At 38.8% G+C, this 11,485-nt stretch overlaps 1 protein-coding gene across 4 annotated transcripts in view; it reads left to right on the forward strand.

Moving 5' to 3' along the window:
* The window catches only part of ldb2a (LIM domain binding 2a), a 93,098-nt gene that overhangs the window by 48,545 nt on the left and 33,068 nt on the right, over positions 1 to 11,485 (forward strand). For all 4 annotated transcript variants that reach the window (XM_017417535.3, XM_017417533.3, XM_037977395.1 and 1 more), the window contains exon 3: positions 8,083 to 8,255. In XM_017417535.3, coding sequence (XP_017273024.1) covers positions 8,083 to 8,255 — 173 coding nt within the window. The remainder of the gene's footprint in view (positions 1 to 8,082; positions 8,256 to 11,485) is intronic.

Here is an 11,485-nt window from a genome sequence, read left to right on the forward strand (position 1 = left end):
TTGGAGTGGAAAAACGGCTCTGGCTGTCTCGCTGAGAGAGAGAGACGCTGCTGGCAGGAGTCCTGGGGACCAACGGGGGGAAACAATCCCAACAAAGTGGCATGAATTAATGTGACTAATTAACACCACGTTAATTATTTGTAAATTGCATGTTTGGGTACACATTACTTGAGAGACATATGCTGCTTGTCGTGTTCGTCCAAACAAGTGCCAGCTAATCTGTATCTCTGGAGTGCCCTGTGACTGAAGACGGGCCAATCAGCGCAGCGCAGGAAAATCAAAACGCACCGAAGGAAACGGGAGAAAAAGTACGGCGAGGAGAAGTGATGAAGGAGAGGAAAAAAGTAACAGCCATTGTCTTTCATGTCATTTTTCTTCTTTTCTCGTTAGGTTTGTGGTCTGTTGGTGAGTTTCTGCTTTTTCAAATATTCTCAGCAGGTGGAAGAAGTTACTCACATTTTTGTTTCTCAAGTCAAAGTGGAGCTTTCATCCTCTAGCTAACATGTTTGGTTTTTATTCAGTCCAGTGGATGCACTGCTCAATCCATCTGACTTTATTTTCTTCATATGAATTCAGTTTATAAATAAAAGTTAACTTTGCAGATTCTATCCCTTTTTTTTTAAAAAAAAAAGTTTTTGGTATCCAAGCTGTCTGAAAAATCTGACATTCAGAGATGATTTTATTGGCTTCTGCAATTATAGCAAAAACACAATTATTTCCAAATTATTGTTAATATTACCAGCTAATTTCAGATATTTAACTCAGGAGTTTAAATGACAATAGAAAAATGTAAAAGTTGGAGGCTGCATTTAACTTTTAGATGCTGGAAATGTGCTGCCATAGGAAAACACACTAATCAATCAAAAAACACTCAATAGTTTCCTAAAATTCTGTTGCATATTTAAACAAACTGTGTTGGGAGATTTTATTAGTCTGTTTTCAATTTATTTTCCTTTAAGAATGACCATATTTTAATGCATGTCAGTAACTGATGCAGGGACCTTTACTCAAGTTGTGGTTCTAACTGGAACCTGTTAACAGACAGATGAGATGTTTAGCAAAAAAACAAATATATATAGCCGTCAGCCTTCAGTGTTGTTTGTTGTTCCTATCCTTCTCAGGTCAGAATAGTTGCTCTGGTTTCGTCCTGTTTGTGCACACACATCCTCGTGTTCACAGTGTTTGTCTCGGGATCTATCGTTGCCATCACAATGCTGATGATGTCCTGTTTTGTTCATTCAAAGGGCAAGAAGAAGAAGTTTGAGTGATTTCTCACCAGGAGTTTGACTCAGTTTCTGTATTCTTGTTGTCCATAAGTGATAAATTATCCAGATGTTGATAGAAGCAGGTCTCCTCACACAGTCTGCACAAAACAACCGTGTCTTGTTTGTTGCATCTTTGGCGCTGCTGTTTTAGATGGAAGAGGCGAGTGAGGGTTTTAGTGGAAAGATGACGAAATTCATGTCACACAAAAAAGCATGAGCAAGCATGTTTCTACCGTTAGGAGCTGCCATTGCTTTAAGTTTTCATGTTTCAAATCTGCCACAGCTGCCAGATTAGATCTAATTTGTTTGAGACAACCATGGCCACAAAAACAGAACCTGTCAAAATCTGAAACTCCAGCAACCTCAAAATTCAAACTAGATCTTGCAAGGTTGCCTGACAATGCGCAGCCTATGTGTAGTCGATCTGGAAACTAAAGGCCAATATTTGCATACGGTTGAAGAAAAAGAGGATTAATATTGCTGCATGTTTTATTTTAAATATACTGTATGATCTTTTTGCTTAAGAACCTTCAAACGGTTGGTTTTCGAGCCTGGGCTAGAAGTTATCTGAGGAGAAACACAAGGCTATTGTGCTTGAAATGATACAAGTCTTGCCTGCGTAGCTACTATTACATGCTTATCTATCACTCTGTCTCCCTGAGCTACGCACGCTGACTTTTATTAGGACAGTTTTAGTTGAGAAGACGCAACCCAAACTCCTGCATGGTTTGGTGAGATGGGCAAGGAGCAGATCTGTGAATCACCTGTGTGACCTCCCTCACTCCCTCTATCTCTCTGCTTCACCCTTTCACTGTTTCTCCCTCCTTTCACCCCTCAGCAAGTCTGCCTTTCCCTCATTGACAAGCACTTATTATTTTTATCTTTTCTCCTAGTTTCCTCTCACTGTTTCTCTTTCATCCCTTGCTCATTTTCTCACTCCCAATCCTCCCCCCGCCGTACATCTCCTCCTCCTCCTCCTCCTCCTCCTCCTCTCTCCCCCCTTCGTCTCCTCAGAGCTCTTCCACATTAGCAGTCAGCTCCACTCCTAGATGTACTTTGTTTTTCAGCCGTGGTAGAGACCACGCGAGGAAGGCTGCAAGATACAGAGAGAGCGAAAGAGCATCATTTACACAGTCATCTACGCCGAGCCCACCCCCCGCCGCCGCCGCCACCCTCCCCTCCTCCCGCTCGCAGTCTCTGCTCACGATGCCAAACATTTTATGTGTTATTTAGTCATGCCTGACTTTATCGAATTTAAAAAACATGCCAGTCACGGGTCCTCCTCCCCTGTTTCCTCCCCCCTCCACACCCAGCCACACTCATCATCCTCATCTTAGACTCTTCCATCCAGGTCTGACCATGAGAGCCTCTCGAGCCAATGTCTTCGGGGACATTTTACTCCTAAATGAAGTTTTATTCCCAAGCTCGACTCCCCCCCACCTCTGCCTCCTCCTGACCAACCGCTACCCTGGGGGGAGAAAAGAGAACGAGCAAAATTTTACCCAGCAGAGTGTTGACTCGAAGATGGATTATTTCTGCTTGAAATCAGAGGCCATGTGCTGCTGGATAATGCAGTTACCCAAACTTTTTTTTTCTTCTTTTTTCCTCACCAGTGTTTCTAATGATGAGGATTTGACAGGCAGGAAAATGCTGAAGAACGGAAAGACGAAAAGAACAAAATGTTAAAGGAATCTCAACAGGCTAGTTTTTCTTGTGGCAAAACCAGGCTATATTATTAATATTAATATTAGTATTATTATTAAAAATGTATAGAAGAAACCATAACTGGAAACCAATAGTGTGAATGGAGCATTAACACAAGTAGTTCTAATGCTGCATAAAAGAAAAGAAAAATGAAGAGATGAATGCAGTAACAATGTTTAGCAGACATTTTTAGTTTTTAATTTGACATGCATTACTAGAAAACCTCTTGAATTAATGTTTCAAAGGTTTCCTTACATAAGATGGAAACTGGGTTTGTTCCTGATTTAAAAGTAAAGTTTGGAGTTGCAAAGGTTTTATAATTTATCTATCATGTCGTTCTGCACAAATAAACTTTCCGCTGTTGGTGGGAAGTTTTTCTCTGATTGATTCACTACATTTACTAAAGATCATCATCTTTAATTTATCCTCAGTGTCCAGATCACAAATGTTTTGGGTCATTTCTTAAAAAAAACTCATACAGAAAACAAATCCATGCACCCATTCATGTCCTAAAATTCTCTAACTCAGCAGTTCCTAATCGTTTTTGCACACTGGTCTCATACAAGACACCTTTTCCAGTAACTAGTCGGTAAAAGAAGAAAAGTTCTCCTGTAGTTGGTTTTTTTAACTTTTTGCTTGGATTAGCTGTAGGTTTGCAGGTAAAACAATAACTGGGCCTGAGTCAAGCACAGGAAGTGGACATTTTTCAAAACAAAACACCCTGCACACCAATGCTTAGTAAACTATTTATCTATATTTTTTAAGAAAAGTTTTTATTATTTCTGTGCAGCCTGGTATCAAATATTTTATAAGTTGGTATTTTTAGGCAACCACTTAAACCGTTCTTTTGTTATCGTGTCCTAAAATTGACTTTTAGAAAGCAAAATAGGGATTTATTCCTTCTATCTTAACATTATCAAAGTTCAGCCCTGGTTTTGTAATATTGTTGACCTTTTTAGAGAGTCATAATAATGTTTATAACCTAAAATTAAGGTCAAACTTTAGAAAACTTTGCTGAGGTTTGCATGTTGTTAGGAAGAAACATTAATGTTTTGCAGGCAGCAGAAAATCTCAGCTCTGGACGGAGCCGATGCTCATTCAGATTTCCTGTGCATTTGATGAGTTGCTGCCCTGAAGCAAGTCAATTTGCAGAAGTGGAACTGCCTGGTGATGTTTGGGTGAAACTTGTGTTTGCAGAGCGGCTCTCGGGCGTTTCTGTGTGCAGGACTGTGCAGCCCGGCGGTGCTGAAAAACAGTATTAGAGTTCAGCAGAAAAAGCTTGTAGCCACGGAGAAATAAAACCAGGAGAAGTAGGCTGTTTTAGAATATGTTGCCAAGATGTTATTCTTGGATCTGGACATCTGCTCAACAAGTAACTGAAACAACAACCGTGAGCTCTGCAGTAACCAGAGGAGGCTGCAGGTTTTTCCTTCCAAGTGAAAGCTGTTTGATGCAGATGCTCGCTGTGGGTGGCGTGCAGATGCCTCATCTACATATTTATTTGTGCACCAGAGAACTTTGTTCTATATCCTGAATCGTTTTTTTTAAACTAAGAATAAAATTCAGTTTTAACTATATATTTACTTTTTACTGAATTTAATTAGTTGATGAGAGATCACTGAGCTGATCAAGATAAGTTCTAATTTATCTCTGTTGGCAAAACTGCCATAATTTGAATCACATTTTGTTTTTAAATTTCATTTAATAATAAATGTAATTTTGGGTGGATTTAGGCCTTTGCGATGTATTTTAAAAGGATTATTTGAAATGAGTGTTTTGAACTTTAGTTTAGTGGCTGTGTTGATGGTTCAGTCCAAGCTTGGTTGGTTTTGTTGTATGAAAAAGGCATGTGCAGGGTTTTGTGCAAGCTCATGGTTTATGCATCAGGCCTGTGGGCTTATTTTAGTGTATTCTGGTGGAGAGAGAGGACATGTAACATGATTTTTGGGTTCATGGATGTTGCTGAGGAGGAAACAATGTTTTGAGGTGAAAGGAACCGTAAAGCTCCAGTTTTGTAAAAAAATATTGCTCTAAAACCTTGATGAGATTTATTTTTGGCTTCTAAAAAAACTATACCCCATTTACAAAATACATTTAGACATTTTCAGAATCAGAAAGAGCATGCTGAGAAGAAAAAGAAACTAAAGGTTTCAGGAATATGTGTCTTTCATGCCTTTCCAAAGCAGCCGTGGCGTAATGGGAACTGTAAGCCTTAAACATTGTATCATCCGTGCTTCTCCTCCAAGCCAGCGAACACAGAAAAGATAGAAAGCAGACAAAGCCTGAGGACTGTAAAACACTGAAGACACTCTCCCTCCCTGACTCCTCCTCCAGTTTTCATCATGCAGCCTGTCTCTTTAGGCTTCTGCAGAAAGTTTGCACTGCAGAGGCTGTCTGTCTCAATATGTCAGTTTAATACTAAACTAAGTCATGGAAACTTATTATTCTGAAAAGTCTGTGGAAAGACTTGGCTTCTGTTTGCTGCCTCACCTGCATGAGGAATCTTTAGAGCTCAGTGTATGAGAACAATGAAAACCTGAGAGGCTAAAATATATGATGATGTTTGTTTGAAGAAAATCTGTAATCATCATTTGTGTTGGAAAATGTGAACTTTCACCTTGGGAGATTTACTTGATGCTTGCACAAATAAAAGACTCAGACTTAAATATTTGTTATCTCCTATTTGAAGAATTAGATTAACCACAATGAAGATTGCTAAACTGAGTTAATTCTTCATGTTTTGAGGGAGATGTCTGTTCCATACTTAATGTTCAGTGGCTCCAAGTCAACCCAACTGAGTTCTGCTCCACACCTTCTTTGGTTCTGCAGAACTCGCTTCATGTCTGAAAGCTCACATGTTTTTGAGACTTGGCCGGCTTGATTGGCAGCTTTGAGACGGGCTCGACTCTGTGGCCGTTTTGTGAAACTGTTTTGTCAAACTGCTTTAAGATCCGAGAATGATATAAAAGGCTTTTTAGGTTAATTTAAATCTTTTCAGTCATGGGAAGACCCGATCAGGTACTGTTTCCTGGAAGCTTCTTACACGTCTTGTGTTGATTCAATTATTCTAAATATTTCGTCCCTGTTTGCTCTGACATTATGCCTTTTTTGTGTTTTAATTTTTTTTTTCATTTATAGTACCCCAAACGTTTTCAGTGAAAGTTTTTATCTGAAGTGTCCTAGTGGATATTTGATAATTAATGCAATGATATAATGTTATCTATGCCACTGGTGTGGTGGTGCAAATACATTTGATGTCACAAGTAATACACGATTATGGGATATTTTATTGAATTAATCCTGAGACATTTGTGGCACTGACTGCAACATGTATGTTTGTTCTTTCTGGTCTAAAATGGGCTTTTCCACACAAATTTAAATAAAGCAAAGTTTTTGTTGGATTTCTTGTGTTCAGGCACTTTGTATTAAAATATATATATTTAAAAAAAAAAAACTTATTTGGTCCTCAAATAAGAAGTTCACTCTTTGTTGAATAAAAGTTTTCACATTTCACCTGAAACTGATACAAGAAGTCTGGCAGCATTCTTACTTCTGCATGTGTGCCGAGCCAGAAATCGATGAACTTGGCTTCATAAATTCTCTTGAAGAAGCAGAAAATAGAATACCTGCATTCAGAGTTCAAGAATATATGTCTGTCAGTCCCAGTGAAGTTCTGTAATGAGCACACTTTATCTCATTTGTTGATTATGTTAACAAACAGGTGTAGCGTAAAAATAGGTTCCTCGTTTGTGGAGGTTTAGAACTGGCGCACATCCAGGCCAGCTGCCTCCTGCTGTTTTCCGTATTTATGCCAAGTCAAACTAATTGTCTCTCTGCTTCAGCTCTGTGCTTTAAAACACGCTGAAGATCTGGATTCTCATCTGCCTCGTGGCAAGAAAACAAACAGGACAAATTATTCCTTTAAGGTTTGGAAAGTAGTTTAGTTCTAGTATCTGTAATGAAGTTCAAATAACACGCTGGCAGGAGATTTAAACCTGGACCCAAACGTATATTGTAGTTTAAGAACACAAGCACTTCAGATAGACCCTTACGATCACAATAAAGGCTTCTTCAGCAGAGCAAAAATAAATTTTCAGTCCACTCTGGGTGCTTTCAGCCTTTATGGTCCTGATGTCTGCAGCTATTTAACACAAGAAGCCAGGTCTGATGGAAAAGTGAAGTGGTTTAAAAGTAAAGTTAAATTAAAGGCCTAGCATTTCCTAAAGGAATGCATATCGCCCGCCGTCTTTCATGTCAGAGTTTTAAATTATAATCATCTTATGCTGAGAAGAGACAGCGTTAGAGCTGTTTCGTTCAGACCTTTTTAAATTTCCTCAAACATCATCTCATGCAATATTCTGAGATCTCCTGAGGTTTGTTTGCTCTCAGAGTAGTTGTTTCAGATGACTTTTAGCTACTACCACACCAAATTTTACCTCAATATCTTAGCCAGTTAGTCATTTTGACTTTCAAAGTGGGCAATACATTTGTTTTCTTGCAAACTTTTAATTAGATTTAAAGTGACGGAGTCCTAATTAGTCCAATATAATCACATCTTCTAATTCCACATGTTATCAAACCTGTTTTGTGCTATAGTTTTATCTCATGTATTGTAATTTCTATTTATGTTGGATCTTATGTGTTGAGTTGCTTGGCGCCTGAAATCCTATAACCAATTAGCAGCAGCCTGTCAGCATCTAGTAGTAAATGGAGTTACTGGACCATATTCAGGCTGCTGTGAAGGACTGGTTGTCTTTCAAAGAGAAGATGGTGGTTAAATCTGGACTAAATGTTTTAATATCCTTGGGCAGAAAAATCCAAACTCCACTTTGAACCTGATATCTGCACTAATGTGTGATCATAAAGAATCAAAATGCTGCATATAGAGAGGAAATCTGTGACGATATGTGTCGAGTTTAAGTGCTCGTGGTTATGGATGAACGAGAAACACTGTAAAGCTTTGCAGCATCACCAGAGTAAAAAGTTGCAGTATTTGATTTTTGTTTTCTGTGTTCCTTTTTGCCCTTAAGCTGAACCCATTTTCTCCACATCATTTAGCGTTTGGGTTCTTTCACTAGTTAACTGCTCCGTCCCGTCTTTTGTCTCCTCGCAGCGATCGGCCGGACGTTGATACCGCGTTATTTCAGCACGGTGTTTGAGGGCGGCGTCACCGAACTCCACTACATCCTCAAACACTCCAAGGAGTCCTTCCACAACTCCTGCATCACCTTGGACTGCGATCAGTGCACCATGGTCACCCAGCACGGGAAGCCAATGTTTACAAAGGTAACACCTGACCCCTGATATCTTCCCCCCATAAATAATTGATCACAGGCTATGATAATGGCCTGATAAGGTGTTAAACTGGTTAAAGATCAAACACATTTAAACGCTTTGATTCCGCTCCCCTATGCTTTCCTTTTTTTTTTTTCTTTGTTTTTTTTAAAATCATATTTGACAGTTTTATTAGCATACATGGAATGGTGCTTGTGTCCTCATGAATAAAATATAAAAGCCACTATGATCTGTTTGATTTGTATACATTTTAAAATGTCTGTACTTGTTCTCTGAAAGAGTGAATATTTATTTACACCACTACTGCACCAGTATGTAACATTCTGGGTAGCTTTAAAAACCAGGTCAGCTCTAAATTAAAATGACTGAGTTAGTAAATGTGTTGCTCTATTAATGAATTTTTGGTTAAATTTAACAATTTTGGTCACAATTTTTTTTTTTTTTTTACTCTAAGCAATGCAGTCGTTCAGTCCTGGTAAAATAGTTGTGATTGTGTGTGTGTGTGTGTGTGTGTCCACACAGAAATGTTGCTTTAGGAGCCCAGGAACATTGTTTTTATAAATCTGGTTACATTTGTTATTTACGGCCGATACAAAAGCCTTTAGAAAATGATGGAGTTATCGCTCCACCTCTGATTTAACCTATGACCCAAAGGTGTCCTCGTCTGCTTCTTGTGTTTACATTTTGCACCCAAAATCAAGTTTGTTTTTTTTTTGCTCCACACCCTGTTTCCTGTTTTTGGTGTAGTTTCGTGCTAGAGTTACAGCGCCTCATACAGGGCTGGCATGGTTACTACAGTGTTTTGGGTTGTTTTTGGTGTTTCTGTGTGAATGAAGACATTCCAGGAACCACAACTAAAAAAATTGGTTTGGAATTTTTTTTTTTTTTTTTTTTGCGATGACAAGGCCGGTTCACATTTTGTTGCAATTTTCAGCCATCTTCAACAAAATCTGTCGTGAAAAAATGGTAAAACAGGCTCACCAACAGCTGGTTTATCACTTTCACAACCAGTGACGACCTACGACAAATCTTAAACTGTCAGAAACTGTATTTTTACACCTACTTCTGTCGTTTCCTGATTATTGAAGCTGCTTTTTCTTCGGTTCCTTCAGATCTCTTCTATTGTTTAAACCTTTTATAACTTACTGCTGTTTTAAATGATCTGCTATGTAGTTCTTGCCTGCTTCTTTGTTGCTTTCCTTTTATGTTTCATTTATATCTGCTGTAAAGCAGCTTATGTTCCACATGAAAGGCCCTTTATGAGTAAAGTTTGATTTGATTAATTTCCCTTTACTCTTGGGCTGAAATCTCTATCAGAGTTTTGTGACGTATGAGATTTTTCTGCACCAAAAGTTGGACAGTATGTATCTATTAAATCTTGCGTTGTACACAGTGACACGAGTTACTTTAAAGATTTTCAGATCTCAAGCTTGCACAGTGTGGCATGTACCGCTCATTTATGATGGCTGAAAACTGCACAGTGAGAGCCAGCACACAATGACCAAATTATTCAATATTGCATTTAAATTTATCAGCTGATGTTCTTTCTTTGGATGGATATCTTTACAGAGTAGTGTAAATGTTTGTTTTAGAATTTGTGTTGTAAAGATGCTTCCTCACCTTCTTCTAGACCTCAGAATCTACCGGCATTTCTCATGTTAAAAATGCGAGCCGATTCTTAAGCCTGCAGCAGCTCCAAAGGCATTGCTTTCAGGACAGCAGTAAGATGTTTGTAGATTGTCGTGACGCACAGATAGAAGGAATAAGAGTGGAAAAAATGCTAATTGTGCAGGTAAGAAAATCCAAACTTGACACGAAGGTCCTCTGAAAGCAATGAAGCTGAGCTCATCGGCTTTTGTCTTTGGGGACAGAATCCTTCTGAGAGGCGGGGTGAATATCTGCTTCACCACCGTCTGATCCAGATGGCTCGCTGACTCTTAGGGTTCTTCTGCTGACTGTCTAAATGAATCCGAGGCCAGATACCTTGTCAGCGCCGAGCAGCCGGGCTAAAGGGATTCCATGTTCTCTGTAGCATGAACCCTGAGCTGAAGCACCGGACCGGATTGTTCTGACATTAAACGGCTACACACCCTCTTGTTTTCCGAACTTCGCAGTATGCTCTCACTCTTTGGTGTGGGTGTGCAGCACAGAGTCTGAAAATTAACGTTTTACTTGACCTGCCAAAGGGCGTGAAGCTACAGAGTGAAACATAAAACTAAGGAAAGGTTTTATAGATTTTTGTAATAGATTTAGGGATAATGTGACAAAACGTTGCTGTTTTCTGTTGAAATTTGACTACATTATAGTTTAGATAATATATCTGCCTATATATAACTCTTTTAAAATACCTGTGCATTAAAAAAAATAACTATTAGTATTCTTACACTATTATACCCATATTTTTTAACAATATTAAGCGATGTAGAAAGTTCTATAGGTAGCTATAGTCTTAGTATTTGCAATTTAGTATTAAAATAAAAGCAAATAAATCACATTTTTTAAATTTTCCTTTTAATATTGTGAAATTGTGGTGATTTTGTTCAGGTTTTATCAGCCCATTCCTGTTTTAAACAATAAACTGTGATGCTTTTCCAATCCAAACCAAATATAAGTGGCAGGCACTGTCAAAACTTAAATGTTGGAGGTGTTGGTCATGTTTGTGTGTTTGATTATGAGTAGTAAAGATAACTTTTGTTGTAGTCGTACGGATGTGTAAACAAGTTTAGGCTGAGGAGACTCTCAGTGTTATTGAGTTAATAAATGAGTGTGAAATATATGCAGTAATATAAATTGGAAATTTCTTTTCATGCTGTTGTTCTTTATATTTTTTTTGGGGGGTGAGGCTTGTAAACAAGACTTCTCAAAAGAGCAGAAAAAAGAGAAAAAACATAATATATTACAAGTGTCAGATATTACCCGAACAAAATAGGAGCAGAACGGGCCGGGCCTGGTCAACAAAAAGCTAAATTTGATGCTTGCAGCCCTGCTCTCTTTTCATCTTCACCTAAATTGGAAGAGAAGAATTAATTCATTAGAAAAAAAGAAAAAAATTCCAATAACTGAGCGTGTTCTGTCTGAGCTCCCAGCAGCAGCGAGTCTGCAGCTCTGGAGGCCCGAATCTCAATCAGCTCTGCCTCGCCTCGCTTTCCTCAAACAGCACCACCACCACCACCCCTCAGCCCCCCTCGCTCATCCTCCTCCCTGACTTGCCGGCTCTCTAC

This window comes from Kryptolebias marmoratus, linkage group LG9 (genome assembly GCF_001649575.2).
Source record: "Kryptolebias marmoratus isolate JLee-2015 linkage group LG9, ASM164957v2, whole genome shotgun sequence".
NCBI lineage: Eukaryota > Metazoa > Chordata > Actinopteri > Cyprinodontiformes > Rivulidae > Kryptolebias > Kryptolebias marmoratus.